General features: G+C 44.3%; 1 protein-coding gene across 1 annotated transcript in view; it reads left to right on the forward strand.

Moving 5' to 3' along the window:
- LOC112251200 (laminin subunit beta-1) overlaps positions 1–22,586 on the forward strand; it is a 33,086-nt gene extending 10,500 nt beyond the window's left edge. Inside the window, exons 9-33 of the mRNA XM_024422032.2 lie at positions 168–356; positions 1,443–1,619; positions 1,732–1,844; positions 3,418–3,497; positions 3,716–3,851; positions 3,971–4,129; positions 4,316–4,443; positions 5,470–5,590; positions 5,783–5,984; positions 9,901–10,044; positions 10,152–10,383; positions 10,573–10,739; positions 11,091–11,315; positions 11,417–11,634; positions 11,742–11,838; positions 15,113–15,482; positions 15,612–15,796; positions 15,913–16,154; positions 16,447–16,650; positions 16,750–16,894; positions 17,092–17,299; positions 17,442–17,583; positions 17,755–17,931; positions 18,084–18,243; positions 21,114–22,586. Coding sequence (XP_024277800.1) covers positions 168–356; positions 1,443–1,619; positions 1,732–1,844; positions 3,418–3,497; positions 3,716–3,851; positions 3,971–4,129; positions 4,316–4,443; positions 5,470–5,590; positions 5,783–5,984; positions 9,901–10,044; positions 10,152–10,383; positions 10,573–10,739; positions 11,091–11,315; positions 11,417–11,634; positions 11,742–11,838; positions 15,113–15,482; positions 15,612–15,796; positions 15,913–16,154; positions 16,447–16,650; positions 16,750–16,894; positions 17,092–17,299; positions 17,442–17,583; positions 17,755–17,931; positions 18,084–18,243; positions 21,114–21,253 — 4,361 coding nt within the window. The 3' untranslated portion in view covers positions 21,254–22,586. The remainder of the gene's footprint in view (positions 1–167; positions 357–1,442; positions 1,620–1,731; positions 1,845–3,417; positions 3,498–3,715; positions 3,852–3,970; positions 4,130–4,315; positions 4,444–5,469; positions 5,591–5,782; positions 5,985–9,900; positions 10,045–10,151; positions 10,384–10,572; positions 10,740–11,090; positions 11,316–11,416; positions 11,635–11,741; positions 11,839–15,112; positions 15,483–15,611; positions 15,797–15,912; positions 16,155–16,446; positions 16,651–16,749; positions 16,895–17,091; positions 17,300–17,441; positions 17,584–17,754; positions 17,932–18,083; positions 18,244–21,113) is intronic.
- Positions 22,587–25,650: the final 3,064 nt, after the last annotated feature.

Below are 25,650 nucleotides of genomic sequence, written 5' to 3' on the forward strand. Positions count from 1 at the left end.
GGGGAATATTATAGTTTGTGTCCCCTTTCAATTGATCACTTGTGATGACAGGCTGCAGTGTCTGCTCAGACCATTTACAACCATCCAACTGCCTTTTTATAAACACTGTGAATCAACATGTTGTCTTTGCCCCCCTCCCTTCCACCAATCTGTCTCTCTCTCTGCAGAATGTAACTGTAACCAGCACTCAGACTCGTGTCACTTCGACATGGCAGTATACGTCTCCACGGGTAACGTGAGCGGTGGTGTGTGTAATGAGTGCCAGCACAACACTATGGGACACAACTGTGAACAGTGCAAACCCTTCTACTTCCAGCACCCAGAGAGGGACGTCCGTCACCCCAGTATCTGTGAACGTAGGTTGAACCTTGAACTTCAAACTCCAACCCCCTCTACTCTTCCACACCCCACCATCCAAACCCAGTCTTTCCTATCTCCATCCATCTTTCCATCTATCCATCCTGTTATTTTCTTCCCATTACTTCTCCACCTCTTACCCTCTACTGTTTTTCCACTCTTCCTCCCTCCATCTCTACACTTAACTCCTACTCCCCACTCTCCCTCATCTCATCCGTGACTCTGTCTGTCTCGCTTCAGAAATATATTTGTATATTTTCTCCTCCTCCCATCTGGCTCTTTGATCCTGCCTCTGGTCTGGATCTGAGAGGGAACACCTGGGTTTTTGAAGCTTTATCAGCCAAACCAGTGGTGTCTCCTTTTAACTCCAAACCACTGTAGGGTGGAGAGAGACCCATCTCATGTGTCACCTCCCCCCTAGGCTTTCATGGCTCTAGGTAGAAATTGACCTCAGGCCTCAGGGGATGCTGACCTCAGATTAGCATCTGGGAGAACTTCATCCTACTCTGCTTTGATGTGTGAATTATGGACTTGTTAGGCTTTTCACACTTGTCTCACCAGTGTTTTGAGTCATTGTGTTTGTGGTGTGTGAGAGAGAATGTCTATTCAAGTTTCAAGTTTTTTATTGTCACGTGCACAAGTACAGTGAAATGTCTTTCTTGCTTGCTCTTTCCCGATAATGCTGTAACACCCTTTGTAAGCTTTTTTTCTCCCCTTTGGTATTCAGTTTGATATTATTGTTAGCCTGCAGGTAGCTACAGTAGCTACTAAATTCTTCAAGCAGATGTAAGAACATTTCTAAGGGATTTTCAAATAACCTTCAGAGATTACAATGTGTACCTCTCTTGAAGAGGATGTACTTTCCTTATGAAAGATCAAATACCTCCCATTGATACTGAGCTTGACCATTTCCTTTTGCTTGTTAAGTCTGACTTCCATTCCATGAATGTGGACTTCACAATTCTTTCTTCGTCCTGTTAGCTAGTCACCATTACAGCTTTCTACTCCCCCAGTTCCACTCGCAATACTCAATTTGACATCATAATGCCTAACTCAATGTTCTTGATGTTTCCCCATCTCTGTAGCGTGTAACTGTGATCCGGTGGGCTCTCTGAACGGTGGGATCTGTGACAGGATGACTGATGTGTCGTCTGGACTGATCGCTGGCCAGTGTCGCTGCAAGCCCAATGTGGAGGGAGAGCAATGTGACCAGTGCAAACAGGCCCATTACGGCTTGGGAGACCACCTTCTGGGCTGCATGGGTAAAGACACACACACACACATTTACTCATGTGTTATTGGAGTCTGTAGCTTTTTCAAACAGTAAGATGTCTACATTTTATTTGAATACCTATAAATTGTTGTTTTTCCCAGCCTGCACCTGTAATGCCCTGGGGACAGTTCCTGGAGGGAGCCCATGTGATACAGACTCGGGAGTCTGTTACTGCAAACGCCTGGTCACCGGGAGGGACTGTGACCAATGTATGGTAAGGAACCTTATTCTTCTGATTTACATACTTTGTACACAAGAGTCGCTAATCAAAGTCCACATTGCTGTCTGATGGACCAAAAGGTTAACGCTTTCACTCTGTGAGAGACAGTTGACTTATGATCTCATGGCATTTGACGTCACCAATGGCCACTAGTTACACATCTGCTACACACATCTACTACATACATGGCTTCAGAAAGTTTTCACACCCCTTGACTTTTGTTGTGTTACAGCCTGAATGGAATATTTGTTGGAGTCACTGGCCTACACACAATACCCCATAATGTCATAAGGATGTTATGTTTTTCAACGTTATTAATATTATATATTTTTTTATATATACTTTTTTTTACAAATAAATTAAAATGAGAAATTGAAATGTCTTCAGTCAATAGGTATTCATCCCCTTTGTTAAGGCAAACCTAAATATTTCAGGAGTGAAAATGTGCTTAACAAGTCACATATTAATTTGCATGGACTCTGTGTGCAATAATAGTGTTTAACATGATTTTTGAATGACTACCTCATCTCTGTACCCCACACATACAATTATCTGTAAGGTCCCTCATTCGAGCAGTGAATTTCAAACACAGATTCAACCACAAAGACCAGGGAGGTTTTTCAATGCCTGGCAAAGAAGGGCACTTATTAGTAGTTTGATTTTTTTTTTAAAGCAGACATTGAATATCACTTTGAGCATGGTGAAGTTATTATAACACTTTGGATGGTGTATCAATACAGTCACTACAAAGATGCAGTCATCCTTCCTAACTCAGTTGCCGGAGAGGAAAGACACCACTCAGAGGTTTCACCATCAGGCCAATGGTGACTTTAAAACAGTTACAGAGTTGAATGGCTGTGCTAAGAGAAAACTGAGGATGGATAAACAAAATTGTAGTTACTCCACAATACTAACTTAATTGAGAGATTCAAATGAAGGAAGCCTTTACAGAATAAAAATATTCCAAAATATGCATCCTGTTTGCAAGAAGGCACTAAAGTTATACTGCAAAACATATGGCAAAGCAATTAACTTTTTGTCCTGAATACAAAGTGTTATGTTTGGGACAAATCCAAAACAACACATTACTGAATACCACATATTTCCATATTTACATTACTGAATATCTCCATATTTTCAAGTATAATGGTGGCTGCTTCATGTTATGGCTATGCTTGTAATTATTAAGGACTGGGGATTTTTTCAGGATACATTTTTTTTACAAAATGGAGCTAACCGTACTGTAGAGTTAAACCTGGCTCTGTCTACTTGAAGAATTTAAAAAAGAATAATGACCAAATGTTGCACAATCCATGTGTGGAAAGCTCTTAGAGACTTACCCAGAAAGACTGTAATCGCTGCCAATGGAGCTTCTACCAAGTATTGACCCAGGGGTGTGAATACTTACGTAAATGAGATATTTATGCATAAGATTTTCTATACATATGCAAAAATGTCTTAAAACATGTTTTCACTTTGTCATTGTGGGGTATTGTGTATATATGGGTGTCATTAAAGGGTTGTTTTTGACAATGTGCGTGTGTGTGTGTATTTGTGTGTCCTACAGCCTCAGCACTGGGGGCTAAGCAATGACATGGATGGCTGCAGACCATGTGACTGTGACCTGGGTGGAGCCATCAACAACGAGTGAGCTCAAAGTTCACCCGGCTAATTCGTTCATCTAAATGCCTCACTTAAAAAATATATAATTTCTAAACGATTCTTCATAGTTGCCTCTTTTCATACAGCCACAGAAGTCTTAAAATGAACTGTTACCTTGAGTGCAACACTTAAGATGAACACTTTTTTAACTCTGATTAAACTCCCTGACATTCCCTCCCTGTCCCCTCTCTCTCTCACTCCAGTTGTTCCCAGGAGACTGGTCAGTGTGTGTGTCGAGAACACATGTTTGGCCGGCGCTGTGACCAGGTGGAGTCAGGCTTCTACTTCATCGCCCTGGACCACTACACCTACGAGGCAGAGGACGCCAAATTTGGACCTGTGAGTTACCTTTCTACCTTTGGCCAATGACCCTGATGTGTCTTTCTTCTTCTAAGTTCTTCTGGGATCATGGGTGTTCCCTACTAATCCGTGACTCTTTTCTCCCTCTCTATCTCCAGGGTGTGACAGTAGTGCAGAGACCCCACCCTCAGGACCGTAGCCCCACCTGGACAGGGATAGGTTTCGTCAATGTTCCCGAGGGGGCCTACCTGGAGTTCTCCATCGACAACATCCCCCACTCCATGGAGTACGACATCCTCATCCGCTACGAGCCTCAGGTCAGTCCCAGAACATACTGCCTTCCCAATGGACGTAAACTCCGGGGCACATGAGTGTCAGAGGGTTTTCATTTCTTTCTTTACTTAATTGATTATGTTAGGTAACGTCGCTGCTTGTCAAGGTCCTGTCATTACCCTTTTGTTTACCTGTTTACCAATGTATATGTACCTGTTACGTTGCCGTAGTTACCAGACCAGTGGGAGGAGGTGTTGATGACGGTGATGCGGCCCAGTGTGATTTCAGCTGACAGTCGCTGTGCCAACACCATGCCTGATGACGACAACCAGATGATATCCCTCCACCCCGGATCACGGTAAACACACACCGCCTCCTCTGTCAGTGTTGGGGAAGGAGGACTGTTGGGTAACTGGTGGGTGGGTGTGAGAGATGAACTCTGAGTCTGTATAGTAGGTATCCACTGAGTCTGTATGTTAAGTATCTTCTGAGTAGGTATATTAGGTAAACTCCAAAGCTGTATATTAGGTATACTCTGAGTCTGTCTATTAAGTAGTCTCTGAGTCTGTAAATTAAGTAGACTCTGAGTCTGTATATTAGGTAGACTCTGGGTCTGTGTATTAGGTATTCTCTGAGTCTGTGTATTAGGTAGACTCTGAGTCGGTGTATTAGGTAGATTCTGAGTCTGTGTATTAGGTAGACTGAGTCTGTATATTAGGTAGACTCTGAGTCTGTGTATTAAGTAGACTCTTGAGTCTGTGTATTAGGTAGACTAAGTCTGTATATTAGGTAGACTCTGAGTCTATGTATTAGGTAGACTCTGAGTCTGTATATTAGGTAGACTCTGGGTCTGTATATTCGGTAGACTCTGAGTCTGTATATTCGGTAGACTGAGTCTGTATATTAGGTGGTAGACTCTGAGTCTGTATATTAAGTAGACTCTTGAGTCTGTATATTAGGTAGACTCTGAGTCTATGTATTAGGTAGACTCTGAGTCTGTATATTAAGTAGACTCTTGAGTCTGTATATTAGGTAGACTCTGAGTCTGTGTATTAGTTGACTCTGAGTCTGTATATTCGGTAGACTCTGAGTCTGTATATTGGGTGGTAGACTCTGAGTCTGTATATTAGGTGGTAGACTCTGAGTCTGTATATTAGGTGGTAGACTCTGAGTCTGTATATTAAGTAGACTCTTGAGTCTGTATATTAGGTATTCTCTGAGTCTGTGTATTAAGTAGACTCTTGAGTCTGTATATTAGGTATTCTCTGAGTCTGTGTATGCACCCTGTATACGCCCTGAGGGTTCCCCTTTGAAAACACTGATTTAGTGTGTGTGTCATAGGAGTATTTTTAAACATGTGTTTTCTGACATCTTGTCTCTTCAGATATGCAGTGCTCCCCAGACCAGTGTGTTTCGAGGAAGGGATGAACTACACTGTTCGTCTGAGTCTGCCCCTCTACTCCGCACTCAGTGACGTCCAGTCCCCATATACACTCATCGACTCGGTTAGTTCCCACACACACACACACTGTCAAACACATCAACACAACTCTGACTTTTGCTTGAAATATCCATCGATGTCTATTCGAGACTTAGGCAGAAATTTCAGTTACTAGGATTTCATATTAGGATTGGGCCCTTACTGACTCCATACTAAATCTCATTCCATCTCCTGTAACTTTCTTCCCCGTCTGTAGATTGTGCTGATGCCCCACTGTAAGAACCTGGAGATCTTCACAGGCTCTGAGGGCGGTGACTTGGCCACCAGCAGTGCCTGGGATACCTTCCAGCGCTACCGCTGTCTGGAGAACAGTCAGAGCGTAGTGAAGACCCCGTCCACAGACATCTGCCGCAACTTTATCTTCAGCGTATCTGCTCTGCTGCACCAGGGAGCTAAAGGTATCAAATCAAATCAAATGTATTTATATAGCCCTTCGTACATCAGCTGATATCTCAAAGTGCTGTACAGAAACCCAGCCTAAAACCCCAAAAGGTAAAGGTATGGCACCACACTCCAGTCATGTGTGCTTGAACATACTTGTTTGCTCATGTATGTGTTTCTCAACTAAGGGTCTAAAAGGGTATCTTAACTAAAGGTCTTTTTAACTAAAAGTGGAACTGACAGCATTTTAGCAACATAACATCGTATTAAAATCTGTTCATATATACCCCTAGGAAGAATATAATGCCTTTTTTTATTTTTTATTTTTTTTAAACATTTTATGAGAAGCGATCACTTATATATTTGGAGAGGTTCTCCCATTCTTTCTCTGCAGATCCTCTCAAGCTCTGTCAGGTTGGGTGGCCAGCGTTGCTGCACAGCTATTTTCAGGTCTCTCCAGAGATGTTAGATCGGGTTCAAGTCCAGGCTCTGGCTGGGCCACTCAAGGACTTTCGGAGACTTGTCCCAAAGCCACTCCTGTGTTGTCTTGGCTGTGTGCTGTTGGAAGGTGAACCTTCACCCCAGTCGGAGGCCCTGAGCACTCTGGAGCATGTTTTCATCAAGGATCTCTCTGTGCTTTGTCCATTCATCTTTGCCTCAATCCTGACTAGTCTCCCAGTCCCTGCCGCTGAAGGACATTCTGATAGCATGATGCTGCCACCACCATGCTTCCCTATAGGGATGTTGCCAGGTTTCTCCAGATGTGACGCTTGGCATTCAGGCCAAAGAGTTCATTCTTGGTTTCATCAGACCAGAGAATATTGTTTTTCATGGGCTGAGAGTCTTTAGGTGCCTTTTGGCAAACTCCAAGCGGGCTGCCATGTACCTATTACTGAGGAGTGGCTTCCATCGGGCCACTCTACCATAAAGGCCTGATTGGTGTAGTGCTGCAGAGATGGTTGTCCTTGGAAGTTTCTCCCATCTCCACAGAGGAACTCTATAGCTCTGTCAGAGTGACCATCGGGTTCTTGGTCACTTCCCTGACCAAAGCCCTTTTCAATGGCTCAATTTGGCCATGAGGCCAGCTCTAGGAATAATCTTGGTTGTTCCAATCTTCTTCCATTTAAGAATGATGGAGGCCACCTTGTTCTTGGGGACCTTCAATGCTGCAGACATTTTTTGGTACCCTTCCCCAGATCTGTGCTTCGACACAATCCTGTCTCTTAGCTCTACGGACAGTTCCTTCAACCTCATGGCTTGGTTTTTTCTCTGACATGCACTGTCAACTGTGGGACCTTATATAAATCAAAGTTGTATTTTTATTTATATAGACAGGTGTGTGCCTTTCCAAATCATGTCCAATCAATTGAATTTACAACAACTGATTTCTCAACCCACGTTTTGACAACTGAATGGGAACTTGCCTGCCTGCCTGCCCGTCCGCCCATTTGATTAATGCTAACTGCATTTAAAAAAAATTAATTTCACCTTTATTTAACCAAGTAAGCTAGTTGAGAACAAGTTTTCATTTGCAACTGCGACCTGGCCAAGATAGATTTGATTGACAACTAAGAGATATGCTAACTTTGGATTGTCGTTCAAGTTCAGCATAGCTAGAAATTTCACATGTCTTGCTAGCTAACCAAATGACACCTATATCTCTAGCTGTAGCCACCGAAAAACTCATCCACTCATCAAATAACAAGACATCCTCCCAGCAGCTAGCTAGTTGGCTAGCTAACGTTAGGCTCTGTGTTTTTAGCTTGCTACATAAATGGATAAGCTAGCCTATTAGCCATGTTATCTGGTCATTGCCCTTGCTAGTTTGATTGTATTGACATTCCCAGCCTTATTTACAGTTGTCTGTTTTTGTCCAAATGATTCAGTCAATGAAACAGTGAACCTGAATGGCTGGAGGCAGCAAACAATGTACCAGGCCAGCTGTGATTTACAACCTGATAGCAATATTTGCTGGACTACCAAGAAATGTATTGGTGAATTAGCTATATTAATTATGCATTGAACTGCATCCATCTATTCTGACAACAATAGCTTACTCAACGTCATGGAATTTTGACTCAAATATAACCTATTTTTATGCAGTTGGTTTTGTAGCATAAACTGGGATTTTAAAAATGTTCACTGATATAATGATTGCCTATTTGTTTCATATCTGCAAAGTAGTTAAAACGCTGCCAGTTCCACTTTAACTAAAGGTCATTGTCATAAAGTTTGTGTGTCAATCACATACAAATGACCCTGGTCGGCATTGTTTGGAAATGACAGGATTTCATTCCAATGTTGACCTCCGTCTGACAATCATCCTCAGTCCATCTCCTCGTACACTACCTACACTAAAATGATATTTTCTCTCCTCCATACATCAGCTGTTTCAATCCTGTTCTTTTCTTCTCTCTTTATTTCCTTTCCTTTCATTCCGTACCTTATCCCTTCCTGTGCCTCTGGCATATTGATGTTGTCTTCAGTTTCCAACCCATGTCCCTCATCAACAGTTACGCTATGTCTGTCTACTCTCCTCATGTGTGGACTTGTATTGGACCCTGGGGCCCTAAACTTGATTATAAGCCCTCTCGGATCTTGACACACTGAAAAGACCACAGAGGAACTTTCTCAGCCCGCCACAGCAGTAAATCTCTTACCCTGCCAGACAGAGTGAGAACTTGTCTCTGCTGCCAGTCTAGTAGTATATACGGGTCCATGCTATCGTAGGACAGATTTCATGGATTTATTCTGATTAGATTACAAGAGTATAACATAATATAAAGGATGAAGTCAAATATAATACTCTATTATCTTGAGGAAAACTTGTCTTACACATGCAAGCATCAAGCAAAACTAAACATAGCATCTATATCATGGCACTTAAATTGCAACATGTAGTTAAATGAGAATGAATTGTTATTGAAATATGATATGATTTTATTGTATACATTTTTTCTTGGGAATGCAGTCAGTATGAGTTCAAATCCTCCCAGCTGTGAAAGTCACATAATCTTGTCTCACTTAGCAGGTTTTTTGAGGTCTCCTGCACAGATGTAGGTCCCTCATCTACACATTGCTGCAGGTCTTTACAAATCATGTGATTTCGCAGGTCCCTTTTAAGTCTTAGCAGTTGGTAATGATCAGAGCGTCTTAACCACAGTCTTCAAATTCTGTGTGCAATAATCTAGTCCCATAAATAATTTGCCTATCCTAGATCTGAAGGTTCCCACATTGCTGTGGTGTCCCCTTAAACAATAGTGGTTTAGAAGAGTTTCAGATTTATGAGGGCAGCAGAGACTTCAGAGGATAGTGTTGAAGGAGTCTAGGTTTGGGCAGAGTCTGGCTTAGAGCATGTCAGTACCCGCTCGGGGGATGTTTAGTGGATATAGGGACACAACACTTACACTCTGTAAGGTTGCATGTACGTAAGCTTGAACACACACACACCACACACACGCCCATGCTTGCCTAAAATCCCACTCCCACGATGTGACCCAGTGAAGACCAGTTCACTTGTCTTTCTCCTCTACATGGACTCAATGTCTTCTATGGAATGTCTGGTCCCTGGCTTTCTCTTTCTTTCCACTCGTCTATTGAGAAGGTTACAGGCCCTGTCAGCCTGTAAGGGTAATATATATAAAAAGCGTTGTTAATTAAATACCTCAGGTGCCTTAATTAATAAAACAAACCTTTGTTAGTATGTCAGAAGCAAGATGTATTGAGACAAAGGGTTAACCAGAGTTCTATGTACAGTTAGTACTTATACCATATTCAAAACAGCTTGGGTGAAATACCTTACTCATGTATCCAGCAGCAACTATTGCCCCCATTTGAACAGATTATTCCAGATTATGTGTTCAACTAAATTTTAAGCCCATTCCCTCCCTCTCTCTCTCTCTTTAATATTTCCTCCTGTATTTGTTTTCCCAGCATGCCAGTGTGACCCGCAGGGCTCTCTCAGCACGGTGTGTGATGCCAGCGGCGGGCAATGCCAGTGTCGCCCCAATGTAGTAGGCAGGAACTGTGACAAATGTTCCCCTGCCACCTACCTGTTTGGACCAAGTGGCTGCAGATGTGAGTTTGACTGAATGAAAAGTGACTGAGTGCATGTGTTTTGTATTGCACAATACAGGCACTGAATCTGACACTCATCACTTTCTTTGGCCGCTCTCTCCCCCCAGCCTGTGATTGCAATCCCCAGGGATCGGAGCATGTATTCTGCCATGAGGCTACTGGCCAGTGTGCTTGTATCCACGGGGTGTACGGCCGTCAGTGTGACCACTGTTTGCCGGGACACTGGGGCTTCCCCAACTGTCGCCCCTGCACCTGCAATGGCCACACTGAGCAGTGTGACCCCTACTCTGGAGAATGCCTGGACTGCCGAGAACAGACCACCGGGCACAACTGTGAGAGGTCAGACAAGTGTTAGTCTTGGTTGAGGAGTCAGGGGTCAAGGAGGCTCATTGGTGTATGTGCTGGATGGGTCGGCATTAGAATAGGTAGTCAATCAGTCTCCTAAAACATAGATAACTTAGATATTATAGGCATGCATGTGAATGATAGAGTGATTATGACCAACCACCTTATGCCTTTTCTCTACAGGTGTCTGGAAGGTTACTACGGCGACCCTGTCCTAGGTTCAGGGGACCACTGTCGTCCCTGCATGTGTCCGGACGGGCCAGGTAGCGGGCGGCAGTTTGCCGGTGGATGTTACCACGGTCTGGACTCTCACTACCAGGTGTTTTGTATCTGCAACCCCGGATACAGAGGTAGGCAGCCAATAACAACCACTTGCCAAGATGTATAGAGCACCCTGTAAACTAGCGGCGTATGGCAGGATTACTCATGTCAAAGTGCTTCTGTTCAGACCTGTTTCCTAGGAAGCAGTAGATTTGTATGCATTCATGTTACAGTGTGGAAGCTTGGTGACTTTCCATGATGTGTAGCTGCCGGCCATGTACACTTACAGTTTGATATATGGCTTGAAAAGATGTGTTGTTGTAGAGGTGAGGGATGACACTGTTTTTGGTGAAGGGTTAATTAAGCACGTTGCTCTCTCTCCTCCCCCTTTTTACCTCTCATTTCTTCTCTCTTCCTCTATGTTTTCCTCTCCCCTACAGGTGCCAGATGTGAGGAGTGTGCCCCAGGTTACTATGGAAATCCCCATGAGAACGGCGGGCAGTGCCAACCATGCCAGTGCAACAACAACATTGACATGCTGGACCAGGAGTCCTGTGATGCCAGGACGGGTGAATGTCTCAAATGTCTCTACCACACCGAGGGTCGAGGCTGCCACAGCTGCAAGCTGGGTTACTATGGAGATGCCCTCACACAAAATTGCAGAAGTGAGTAAAAAAAAGTTAACTTGCAACTCTTTATGTGTCAATGTGAGTGGTTGTCATTGTCCAATTGCTAACCTGCTAGCGACGTCTCTTCTCTCTCTCAGAGTGTGTGTGTAACCACCTGGGTACCAACCCAGCCACGTGCCCGGCGGTGGGCGACTGCCACTGTGATCTGGGCAGCGGGCAGTGCCAGTGTCTACCAAATGTGGTAGGTCAGCACTGTGACCAGTGTGCCCCCGACACCTGGAACATGGCCAGCAAGAGGGGCTGCGAATCTTGCGACTGTGACCCCAACCACTCATTTGGAACGTCCTGCAACGAGGTGAGTTCTCACAAGGCCACACCCTTCTTCTGTTGGGTCTTAATACTCCTTTCTCTTTAATCCTATCCTAATGTCACATTACTAATATTTATGTGTTTTGTCCACAGCTGAGTGGCCAGTGCTCCTGTAAACCTGGCTTTGGGGGTAAAATGTGTCAGGAGTGCAGAGAGCTGTTCTGGGGAGACCCTGAAGTCAAATGCAATGGTGAGTTGCCACATCTCAATCAGCAGCATAGTAGTTATCCGTGCTGGCATTACACTGCCTAAATCCCCATCTTGACACACATTAAGGAGTGTGTGTGCACGCACTTGCGTGCCAGGCGTGTGTGTGTGTGTGTGTGAGAAAGCTCCAACCCAACTATTTTAAATTGCAACACACACAAAGCAGGCCTTTAGTGTTAATCTCTGAGATATTACAAGCAGCCTCATTCCTTTAGCCTCTTATCATGGGAATGTGTAGGAGTTTCAGCTGTGGTAGAGAAACTCACAGCATCCCCTCCTTACTGTGGGAGCCAATATTAAGGCCAGATGTGCTCTCTCACCCGACGTCTGTGTTTCTATGACGAACAGGCGGGGGATCTGTCCGAGCCTCCCAATATCCTGCCGTCCCCCACAATGCACCTTTGTTCTGATGGGGTGTCCTTTTGGAGGGACAGCTGTCCAACACAGTGCTTGCTGCTGACAGAAAGGACCCTTTGTCCCAGGGTAGCGTCACTGGAGCAGAGCAGCCTGCTTAATTATCTACTGAAGGACACATGAATTGGCTTCTGATGTAGGCTAGTCCCTTGAGTGGAAACGTGCAGTGACTACAAATGGCCCACTGTGGTAGTTGAATCTACTTTAAACTTCTGTATACATTGTTACCAATGAAATTAGAAAATGATTGTGATCAAACTAAAAATGCAGAGGTCACTTTGACAGCTGTTTAAACATCGAACTCCTTCCAGGCAGGCAGCACCATGTCAATTGCGTCATAAAAGTCCTTGCTGTCCCGTCACAGTGCAGTTTTCTCAGGCTTGTGGTTTGCTGCTACTAGCAGGGAGTGTTGCATGCCGGAAAGGTTTGTGTTTCTTCGCTCTGCGGAGAAGGATCTGTGTTGACAGTCCTGACTGTTTGTTTGGAGAAGGAAGTCTGCTCTGGTTCCCTGATATCGGATTACCTCATTTACCGCAACTAATGTTGACATACCCCTAATCTGGATCAGTCCAACAGCCAAACATTACACTAAAACTAGCTTCAAATGGTACAGATCCCTGTTAGTTTGTGGTATGTTAGTTTCTCTGGAAACATAGTAATGTTGTACACTTTGAACAATTCAATGAAGGGAGGGAATGGTCAACTGCTCAACTTGTGGTCACATTAATTGATATGACAGTTTACTTTCTTGTGCACCTCCAGCCATTTTTTGTGGCTTTTGCAGTGATTTGACCCTTTTAATCACATCAGTTTACTATTTGAAGACAGTTTTCTGTCTATGGGAGCCATGTCTACTGTTTCTTGTTCATCAAAGCCTTTGGGGGTGTGTGTGTGCGTGTGTGTGTCTGTGTTGGCCCATGGTGAAAGACTGCTCCAGCTGTAGACCATTAAAGCTGTAGTTTACTGATGTGCCCCCATCATCCCCCAACACAGAGGAATAGAAGCCATGTTGGGATCCATGTCACAAAAACAGCTGGAATTTCCCTACCCTGCCTGCTCGCAATCATCTTATCTGACCTGTAACATACAACAGATGCTGTGTAGAAAAGAAAGAAAATAGGTCCAGCTATCTTCTATAAAAGGCCTTTATTAAAAATGTGTGCAATTTTGTTAGAAACAGCAGAACGCCTGCGTTAATCAGCCATGTCTTATTGTGCCATGGATTCCAGTTCCCTCTACATATTGCTTGTAGTGTGTTTAATCTGCAATGAGGGCCATTGTTAATTTTGACGGGTAGTGGGTGAGGGTCAATATTTACCTCCCTTCCGTACATGGCCTATGTGGCCATTTTGTTTGTCAATGCCATCACCCTGTGTAAACAGAGGCAGTGCTTTAATCTGCAGTGGGGGAGGGGGCTGTGTGAATGGGGACCTTCAGGGGTGGTGCTGTAGTGTGGCGTGTGGGGTCATGAATGTGACCTTTCCTTTTGTCCCCCCTGTCTGCTGATAATGGAGACTGGTGACTGACTCCCCACACAGCCAGTTAACGCACAGAGGAAGAGAGATGGGGGACAAAAGGACAGGTCACATTCATTACATATTTCCACTGAGCCCAGGCCCCTCACCCTCCTGCCTTACAAAACTATAGGAGGATTACGCCACACATCTACGCCCCCATTTCCCCTCCTCTTTTGTTGCTTTAGCACCCCGAGGTGACTAAAAGTCATTTTTCAGTGTGTGTGTACATCTACATATTTGTAAAGGTTTGTGGTTCTACAAGTGTGTGTCCAAGAAAGTATGTACACTTCACCATAGATTCTTCAAGTTTGTGTGTAAGAGTAAACACAGGAGGTACCACAGTTAGATATATGGTTGTCATCAGTGGTTCCTGGGGGGTTGTTTGCAGAGTCTGTAGGGGCCCATGGTGGCCCCTTTGTTCTCCACACACTCTACACACTTCCCGTAACAAGGCTTTGAAGTGGGCAAACATCCTCCTCTTTCTCCATTCCTCCTCCTCCACTCCCCTTCTCTCCATCCCATCCTATTCACTCAACCAGCCCCCCTAAGGTCGCTGGGTTAATGTGGATGGCTGTGGTTCATTGATCTTTGGCTCACCAGAATTTCAGCTGACATCATCTTTACTAGTTGAAACTCCACCAAAAACATTTTATCCACCAGTCAATACATCAGCTGTCCACTCTTAACTCTCCCAATGGACACTCACCCAGAAATACATGTTGGCTTATCAGTAGATTTAAAATGCAATATGGCTAGCATTAAAGAACTTGAATTATAATGAAAATTAAGTCAAAACTATTATTAGAACCAAAGGTTAGGCTTGCTAGTCCACATTTCAGAGGTGCTTACAACAGGGTGCCAACTGTGCTTGACACATTAACATGTGATTACAAACCTATAAAGGTTACGACCCATAAAGCAACAGGAGCTCCCGTCCTTTCCCCTCTCCACAGTGGAGCACTTTGAAATGACTTTAGGAGGATGCCAATAAACTGAATGAGTTTGTAAGTTGACCTGACGAGACAGACATGTCCTTTGAGGTCAAGATGTCTAACGAGAGAGAGGCGGGCTACTTAAAAGCACTTCCCTGGCTTTGTAAGACTGCTTTATAGGCTCTTGTCCATTGTTATGGGACATCATCTACCTGTTTGAAATGTCTCCCTCCCATTTAGGATCCCTGGAGGGTGACTGACCAGTCAGGATCAGGATGGAACAAATTGAGTTGTTGAAAAAGTGTTGTTTTTTGAGCCATGCTGAAATAGTTTAGAGTTTAATGAAAAAAAGGCTGTACTAGTAGTAAAACCTATGTTTCCTATTGCCTTGCAGCATGCGACTGTGACCCACAAGGCATTGCCGAGCAGCAGTGCAACAAGGCCAACGGTCACTGTGTGTGCTTGGAGGGCGTGTCTGGTCCCCGCTGTAATCTCTGCGCCCGGGGCTCCTCTGGCACCTTCCCCTACTGCGAACGCTGCCACCAGTGCTTCGCCGACTGGGACGTGATCGTAGGTCAGCTGACCAACCAGACCCACAGGCTGGTCAACAAGGTGAACACCATCAAGGCCAGCGGCATCACCGGACCATACAAACACGCGATAGATAACATGGAGCAGAGCGCCAGGTCCATAAGAACTATCCTGGCCCAGAACCTGGCTACACAGCCACTGTCAGAGATACAGCAGCTACTGGAGCAAGCCACGTAAGTGGGGTCAAAGGGTGGGGTCAAAATGGGTCATTGACAATATTTATCAATAGCAAAAACAGTAGTAGACACATCAAAAGCAATAATATACAAATTATTTCTGTATGATCCATTTCTGTTCTTTAGAGATCTAATGGAAGAGATGAGCAACAAGCTGAACCTCACTGAGGAGGCGTTGGCCCAAGTATCATCTGATGACAACAGCACCAACACCAAACTGGACTCTCTCAAAGAGGACGCCCAGAAACTGGATCGCACCGTCAAGGAGCTGCTGGACCAAGTGGAGCTCATCAAGAACTCTGATGTTCGGGGTAAGGGACTGGGACAAGGCTGTTTGACTTGTTGATGATTGTGATATACAATGTCATGTCCATTATACTTCCATTTGTCAACTCTGTGAAATTGAACATTGTTTTTGTAATGACAGGAGCGACAGACAGTGTCACAAAGTACTACCAGCAGTCTCTGGCTGCTGGGGCCCAGGCCAATGCCTCCACCACCGACCCAGGCAACCCGGTGGAGAGCTCTTTCATTCTACGACAAGCTACGGAGGACAAGATGAACGACACCAGAGACGAGTTCCATAGGAGGCAGGAAGAACACTCCAAGAGACTGGACGACCTGGCGGATCAGCTGGAGACATTGGACCTATCAGAACTCAGCGAGAAGGTAAGGCCAACCAAGGCCATAACTGTGGCCTGAAACTGGCTTGCTGATGTTGATCTGAGTTTGACAGAGATCGGACTCAATCAAATCCCAGTTTGCAAGATAAAACCATCAAAAAGAAGACATTTTCTTGAGCTGTTAAATCAAAGCTTATGTGTAGGTCAGGAAGAATGATAGGTTTGATTGAATGAGAAGCATATGCTTTTAGATCCCATTTGAACTTGTCAAGATGCATATGCTTAGATCCCATTTGAACTTGTCAACTCTTTTCACTCTACTGGGCCTCTCTCTGCAGACGTGCGGCAGCCCAGCTGGTGAGGCGTGTGCAGACTCTCTGTGCGGGGGTCTGAGTTGTGTGGACTCTGAGGGGAACAGGAGGTGTGGGGGTGAGGGGTGTAACGGTCTGGTCACCCTGGCCAACAATGCCTGGCATAAGGCCAAGGACTTTGACCAGGAGATCCTCACGGCCATGGAGGAGGTGGACAAACTCTCCAAGATGGTGAGATCCTGTCTTTGAATTAAAATGAACCAACTCTCTTTAGACAAGAAATACACCCACTTTGGTTCCTAACCTGTTTGTTTGTGATAATGTGTCCAGGTGTCAGAGGCCAAGGTGAAGGCAGACGATGCCAAGCTGAGTGCCCAGGACGTGCTGCTGAAGACAAACAAGACCAAGCAGCGCGTGGACCAGAGCAATGAGGAGCTGCGCAGCCTCATCCGACAAATCAGAGACTTCCTCACACGTATGTCTACTCCTCCAATCAACTACATATGTTTACTAACCTGTGGCTTGAAGGTACAATCTAGCTGTTGTAATTTCAATTAAATGTTTCAAATAATTTCACCCATTGATTCTAGAAGATTGTATCTCATAAACTTAGTACAACTGTCCCTTTCACAAGCTTAGTACAACCCTTGTCTCTCCTGTGGCACCCCCTAGAGGATGCAGCAGACATGGAGAGCATCGAGGCAGTGGCCAACGAGGTGCTGGCCATGCAGATGCCCAGCACGCCAGCCCAGCTCCAGAATCTGACAGACGAGATCAGGGAGAGGGTGCGAGACCTGGCCCAAGTGGAGACTATCCTCAACCAGAGTGCTGACGATGTGCAGAGAGCCGAGAACCTACTGAAGCAGGCAGGCAGAGCCAGGTGACACACACTAACACACACTTGTCAAGATTATCCTTGAATGGAGCACAGATGATGAGGCATGTGCGCAATGCCAGGCACTCCACACACACTCTGGTGCTTGGTGGGCTTATTATTTTCTCCCTCTGTGTGTGTCCCACAGTAAAGAGGCCACAGATGTGAGGGAAACAGCAGAGATGGTGAAGCAGGCTCTGGAAGAGGCTGAGCGTGCCCAGAAAGCAGCAGCTGAGGCCATCAAACAGGCTACCACTGACATTAAAGGCACAAACGACCTCCTGTCCTCAGTGAGTCAACATCCTCCATTTTATCACACACGGCAAGTTTGAACTTTTGGGACTAATCCATTGGTTCCATGTACCGGGAAAACTAAATCAAGCACAGCTAAGGTATTTGACCCATTAAAATGTACAAGTATACCATTAAGGCACCCTGTGCTTGTCTTTATGTCTGAAAAGGTGGAGTCGGAGACTGCAGACTCAGAGTTCAAGCTGAACAATGCCACCCAGAGGCTGCTGTGGTTAGAGAAAGACATCACACTGCTCAGAGAGAAGGCACAGAACACCTCGCTTAGCTCTGAACAAACCGAGAGAGATGCAGAGAGCATCAACAAAGTGGCTGAGCAGGTCAAAAAGGTTTGTGAGCTATTTTGTGTTAAATTGGGATGTGAGAGTTTGTGGTTTATTTTTCATCCTTGTCATTCTCACAATAAATTGCTGACCTTGCATATGACTGTTCGTGTTGTGTGTGTGTGTGTGTGTGTGTGTGCGTATGTGCGTGCGTGCAGGACCTGGAGTCGGAGCTGAAGGATAAGTACAGCACCGTGCAGGACCTGATCAAACAGGAGGCCGGGGGCGTGGCCGACGCCAAGAAGAGGGCGGAGCTTCTACAGCAGGAAGCCACAGACCTTCTGCTACAGGCCAGTGACAAATTACAGCTACTGAAAGGTACAGTACACACACACACATACCTGCACTGGCTATATGCACACAGGTCTCTATCCACACACACTGACACTCTCACACACACACATAGACATGCACCACATAAATCTTCCACAACAGCTTGGGGAGCGCCTTGCATGAAAATACACTGAACAAAAATATAAACGCAACATGTAAAGTATTGATCCCATGTTTCATGAGCTGAAATAAAAGATCCCAGCAATGTTCCATATGCACAAAAAGCTTATTTCTCTTAAATGTTGTGCACAAATGTGTTTACATCCATGTTAGTGAGCATTTCTCCGTTGCCAATATAACCTATCCACCTGACAGGTGTGGCATATCAAGAAGCTGATTAAACAGCATGCACATTACACAGGTGCACCTTGTGCTGGGGACAATAAAAGACCACTCTAAAATGTGCAGGAATGTCCACCAGAGCTGTTGCTAGAGAATGTAATGTTAATTTCTCTACCATTAGCCACCTCCAACATCGCTTTAGATCATTTAGCAGTATGTCCAACCGGCCTCACAACCACAGACCAAATCATCGAAGCTCTGCAGATTTTGTTGTGAGGATAGAGAATCAATAGACCATTTATTTTGAAATTGCCCTCAGGTAGCCTGGAGAGACCGGGTCAGTCAATTACTAATATACTAATACTCTTAGTAAAAGTATTTATCTTCAACTCGCAATCTGTGGATTCTATTCGATTAGATAGATTGAAATTGTACGTTAAACATCACAGCATAGTTGAAAGATATATGTTGCGTAGAATTCCGTAGCGGGTGACCAGCAGAGATAGATGGGATGGGCTGAGGATTGGGATGTGGAATTGGGAGTGGAGTAGGGTTGCTGTGCGGAAGATAGAATGATGGTCAAATATAAAAGTAAAAAATTAAGTCAAAATAAAACATAATAAAAAGTAAAGTTGAATGAAACTGATGGGCAGTGTTTTTACAGCTAATGCCGGTTTGGCTGATGCCGTGCAGGTGTTTGTACTCATGCATATACACACACTCTCTTTCAAATACACAGACACACACACACATGTAATAGTGCCAGACATGCACTCAAACATATACAGTTGGCATTGCTGTTATGATTTTAGTTGTCCTTGATGTCCTTTCTTAATTTTTTTCTTGCATTGTTGTTTGCTGTTTTTGTGTGTCTTTTTTGTCTTTAGTTAATTTACTTGGTTGTTGGTGCATTGGGGGTTTCTTCGGGGTGGGGAATGGAATTAATAGTATATTTATTTATTTATTTTCTTCTTGGGGGGGACTGTCAGAGGGGTCTCGGATGGTTGAGGGACAGCTATTGGGGAACTGATGGAGGATCTTGGAGGGTTCGGGTCCCCGATTTCTTTTGTGCCTGGTGGGAGATCTGTCGATGTGCACTTGAGCAGGGCATTGACCCTGGATGCTTCTGTGTGTTGCTCTGAATGGGAGTCTGTTGGGTGACTGGTCTGGTGTAGTTGTTACTGCAAGTATATTGTATGTTTGGATATTCAATAAAAATATATATTTTTATTATAATAATAATAATTCTCTACTATAAGCTGCCTCCAACGTCGATTTAGATAATTTAGCAGTACGTCCAACCGGCCTCACAACCGCAGACCACGTGTTACCACGCCAGCCCAGGACCTCCACATCCAGCTTCTTCACCTGCAGGATTGTCTGAGACCAACCACCCAGACAGCTGATAAAACTGTGGGTTTGCACACCCAAATAATTTCTGCACAAACAGTCTCAGGGAAGCTCTTCTGCGTGTTCTTCGTCCTCACCAGGGTCTTGATCTGACTGCAGTTCAGCATTGTAACTGACTTCAGTGAATGAACACTCACCTTCGATGGCCATGCTGGAGAAGTGTGCTCTTCATGGATGAATCCCGATTTCAACTGTACCGGGCAGGTGGCAGACAGTGTGTATAGCATTGTGTTGGTGAGCGGTTTGCTGATGTCAACGTTGTGAACAGAGTGCCCTATGGTGGCGGTGGGGTTATGGTATGGGCAGGCATATGCTACAGACAACAAACACAATTGCATTTTATCGATGACAATTTGAATGCACAGAGATACCGTGCCAAGATCCTGAGGCCCGTTGTTGTGCCATTCATACGCTGCCATCACCTCAAGTTTCAGCAAGATAATGCAGGGCCCCATGTCACAAGGATCTGTACACAATTCCTGGAAGCTGAAAATATCCCAGTACTTCCATGGCTTGCATACTCACCAGACAAGTCACCCATTGAGCATGTTTGGGATGCTCTGGAATGACGTGTAGGACAGCTTGTTCCAGTTCCTGCCAATATCCAGCAACTTCGCACAGCCATTGAAGAGGAGTGGGACAACATTACGTAGGCCACAATCAACAGCCTGATCAACTGTATGTGAAGGAGATGTGTCGCGCTGCATGGGGCAAAGGGTGGTCACACCAGATACGGACTGGTTTTCTGATCCACGCCCCCACCTTTTTTTTAAGGTATCTGTGACCAACAGATGCATATCTGTATTCCCAGTCATGTGAAATCCATAGATTAGGGCCTAATGAATTTATTTCAATTGACACTTTATTTCATTACACTACAAAGACTCTACTTTTCAATGGTGTCTGCTTAGTGGATATATAAACATGATCCGTTTGTAATACCTATGAGATCTCCATCTTCATGTTGATTCACTTTTCCCAATTAAGAGTTGAACATGAAATGACGCAGGCCCTCTAACTTTCTCTTCTCAAGTGTGTGTATTCACTGCATGACATTCTACATGTTCTGATTATAAAGCCGGTGTGTGGAGGGATACTACACATCCTGTGATTATGAGCAAGTAGTTTGACGGTAGGATCTCTCCTTTTTGGTTCCCATCCAGATTTAGAGAAGTCCTACGAGGACAACCAGAAGACTCTGGAAGACAAGGCCAACCAGTTGGTGGATCTGGAGAAGGCTGTGAAAGAGCTGCTGCAGGAGATCAGTCACAAAGTCACTGTGTACAGCACCTGTCTGTTTTAAACACAACCTCCAGTCCGGGGTTGTGAAAACTGGTTCACATAGCAAAATGAACGCCAACCAAGGAATAGAGGCCATTTGAAACCAGAAGATATTTAATATTACTGGCACAGAGCCCCTAGAGACTGGACACATTAAACGTACCACCCACTCACACTCCCTGGTATCATCATTTGAAATCAAAGATTACTGTTTACTTTTATACTGTTTCTAAGTCCAACAAGCGGTATTCGTGTGGGAAAAGCTGGGGATAAAAAAGAAGTAATCTGTTTCTATTTGTAGGAAACAAGGAGAGCGAATAAGTGAAAATCAGAATCCTGCCAAAGAGTTTACCATCTAAGCTACAGCCAGCATTTAAGATACACAGTACCAGCTAGACATCATCTACATATACAAAGTGACATGAACCAGCCAGACTTTACAACTACCTTGTTTGGCAGTACTTCTAGCACACAGTATGTGTGCGAATGTTATGGTTCGAATTTTTGAGAATGAGAGCTTTGAGGCGAATTTGTGCATACAGATATTTGGAATACGAAAAAGACCATCCTCAAAACATTTTAAAATAAAAAGGAAAATGTGCATTGTTTTGAAATGGTTGCAAAGAAATTCCCTCTCCATTTAAACCAGAATGTAATTCAATTATTTTTCTTGAGCTTGAAAACCACTGTCTTGAGGGCTAAAAGCATGAATGTAAAGGTTTGATTTAACTTTTTTTTTGTTTTACCTGAGACTGGATTATTTTGTATATTTGTATGCAACATTGTATGAACCAACTGGTTACTTTCAAAGTTACCTTGACCAAAAACTTGATCAACAAATGTATTTTCAATTTGGAGGAAAAAAAACATTGCATTTGAAAGCCCATCAAATATGTGTTACATCTTGACAAGTTCTGAGAGTTATTGTTTTTAAACATATTGACCATTTTGAGCCTTAGCCTCTCACCTTAACACTATAGTGTACCTGTTATGGTAAAATGGGGATGTGTTTGTGGGGCCTCAGAGTACTCCTGGGAGGCAGCCACATACAGAGCAGACATTCTGTGTACACTAAGCATTAGATCCAATGCCTTGGCTAGATCTGAAACACAAGAGACATTAAGCTACTCACAATTTTGTTTTTATCCTTGATTTATTCTCTTATATTTTGTTGTATAGTGTCCTTGTTATTTTATATTTAACAGGCGCTTTAAAACCAATGTATTACAATTATTAGGGTTAGCATAGGGCAATTGTGACAGGACTCTTCATAAATTCTCCCAATATGCCACAAATTTAAATGAAATGCAATCATCCCTTCTTTCCTGGAATAAATCAGGTCTGATATGTTTGAATTGTAGGGTGGTAACTGATAGCAGGGTGGTAACTTTCATTTGACTTTAATCACAAATGGATTATTCAATCACACAAAGGCCAATATTATGGACACTGGCAGACAGGTTAACCTGGTTGGGTTGTATCAATCAATCAATCAATCAAATGTATTTATAAAGCCCTTCTTACATCAACTGATGTCACAAAGTGCTGTACAGAAACCCGGCCGAAAACCCCAAACAGCAAGCAATGCAGGTGTAGAAGCACGGTGGCTAGGAAAAACTCCCTAGAAAGGCCGGAACCTAGGAAGAAACCTAGAGTGGAACCAGGATATGAGGGGTGGCCAGTCCACTTATGGCTGTGCCGGGTTGAGATTATAACAGAACATGGCCAAGATGTTCAAATGTCAAATAATAATTATCACAGTGGTTGTAGACGATGCAACAGGTCAGCACCTCAAGAGTAAATTTCAGTTGGCTTTTCATAGCCGATTATTCGGAGTATCTCTACCGCTCCTGCTGTCTCTAGAGAGTTGAAAACAGCAGGTCTGGGACAAGGCAGCATGTCCGGTGAACAGGTCAGGGTTCCATAGCCACAGGCAGAACAGTTGAAACTGGAGCAGCAGCACGACCAGGTGGACTGGGGACAGCAAGGAGTCATCAGGCCAGGTGGTCCTAGGGCTCAGGTCCTCCGAGGAGATGGGAGGGAGAAAGAGAGAATTAGAGAGAGCATACTTAAATTCACACAGGACACCGGATAAGATGGGAGAAATACTCCAGATAAAACAGACTGACCATAGCCCTCCGACACATAAACTGTTGCAGCATAAATACTGGAGGTTGAGACAGGAGGGGTCAGGAGACACTGTGACCCCGTCCGATGATACCCCAGGACAGGGCCAAACAGGCAGGATATTACCCCACCCACTTTGCCAAAGCACAGCACCCACACCACTAGAGGGATATCTTCAACCACCAGCTTACTATCCTGAGACAATGCCGAGTATAGCCCACGAAGATCTCCCCCACGGCACGAACCCACAGGGGGGACGCCAACCCGGACAGGAAGATCACGTCAGTGACTCAACCCACTCAAGTGGCGCAACCCTCCTGGAAGAGCACCAGTAAGCTAGTGACTCAGCCCCTGTAATAGGGTTTGAGGCAGAGAATCCCAGTGGAGAGAGGGGAACCGGCCAGGCAGAGACAGCAAAGGCGGTTCGTTGCTCCAGTGCCTTTTTGTTCACCTTCATACTCCTGGGCCAGACTACACCCAATCATAGGACCTACTGAAGAGATGAGTCTTCAATAAAGACTTAAAGGTCGAGACCGTGTCTGCGTCTCTCACATGGATAGGCAGACCATTCCATAAAAATGGCGCTCTATAGGAGAAAGTCCTGCCTCCAGCTGTTTGCTTAGAAATTCTAGGGACAGAAAGAAAGCCTGCGTCTTGTGACTGTAGCATACGTGTAGGTATGTACGGCAGGACCAAATCGGAAAGATAGGTAGGAGCAAGCCCATGTAATGTGTAGAGACTAGCACTGGAGTAATATGATAAAAAATGTTGGTTCTAGTCAAGATTCTAGCAGTAATGTTTAGCACTAACTGCAGTGTATTTAGTGCTTTATCCGGGTAGCCGGAAAGTAAGGCATTGCAGTAGTCTAACCTAGAAGTGACAAAAGCATGGATACATTTGTCTGTGTCATTTTTGGACAGAAGGTTTCTGGTTTTTGCAATGTTATGTAGATGGAAAAAAGCTGTCATTGAAACAGTCTTGATATGTTCGTCAAAAGAGAGATCAGGGTCCAGAGTAATGCCGAGGTCCTTCACAGTTTTATTTGAGACGACCGTACAACCATCAACATTAATTGTCAGATTCAACAGAAGATCTCTTTGTTTCTTGGGACCTAGAACAAGCATCTCTGTTTTGTCCGAGTTTAAAAGTAGAACATTTGCAGCCATCCACTTCCTTTTGTATGAAACACAGGCTTACAGGGAGAGCAATTTTTGGGCTTCACCATGTTTCATCGAAATGTACAGCTGTGTGTCATCCGCATAGCAGTGAAAGTTAACATTATGTTTCCAAATGACATCACCAAGAGGTCAAATATATAGTGAAAACAATAGTGGTCCTAAAACGGAGCCTTGAGGAACACCGAAATGTACTGTTGATTTGTCAGAGGACAAACCATCTACAGAGACAAACTGATATCTTTCTGACAGATAGAATCTAAACCAGGCTAGAACTTTTCAGTGTAGACCAATTTGGGTTTCCAATCTCTCCAAAAGAATGTGGTGATCGATGGTATCAAAAGCAGCACTAAGGTCTAGGAGCACGAGGACAGATGCAGAGCCTTGGTCTGACGTCATTAAAAGGTAATTTACCACCTTCACAAGTGCAGTCTCAGTGCTATGATGGGGTCTAAAACCAGACTGACGCGTTTCGTATACATTGTCTTCAGGAAGGCAGTGAGTTGCTGCGCAATGGCTTTTTCTAAATATTTTGAGAGGAATGGGAGATTCGATATTGGCCGATAGTTTTTATATTTTCTGGGTCAAGGTTTGGCTTTTTCAGGAGAGGCTTTATTACTGCCAATTTGAGTGAGTTTGGTACACATCCGGTGGATAGAGAGCCGTTTATTATGTTCAACATAGGAGGGCCAAGCACAGGAAGCAGCTCTTTCAGTAGTTTAGTTGGAATAGGGTCAGTATGCAGCTTGAATGTTTAGAGGCCATGATTATTTTAATCATTGTAGTATAGTATTAAAAAACTTGAGTGTCTCCCTTGATCCTAGGTCCTGGCAGTGTTGTGCAGACTCAGGACAACTGAGCTATGGAGGAATATGCAGGTTTAAAGAGGAGTCCATAATTTGCTTTCTAATGATCATGATCTTTTCGTCAAAGAAGCTTGCTTCAGAGCTCGGGTATTTTCTGTATACCAGGGAGCTAGTTTCTTATGACAAATGTTTTTTGTTTTCAGGGGTGTTACTGCATCTAAGGTATTACGCAAGGTTAAATTGAGTTCCTCAGTTAGTTGGTTAACTGATTTTTGTACTCTGACGTCCTTGGTTAGGTGGAGGGAGTCTGG

The sequence above is a fragment of the Oncorhynchus tshawytscha genome, linkage group LG19 (genome assembly GCF_018296145.1).
Source record: "Oncorhynchus tshawytscha isolate Ot180627B linkage group LG19, Otsh_v2.0, whole genome shotgun sequence".
In the NCBI taxonomy this organism is placed as follows: Eukaryota; Metazoa; Chordata; class Actinopteri; order Salmoniformes; family Salmonidae; genus Oncorhynchus; species Oncorhynchus tshawytscha.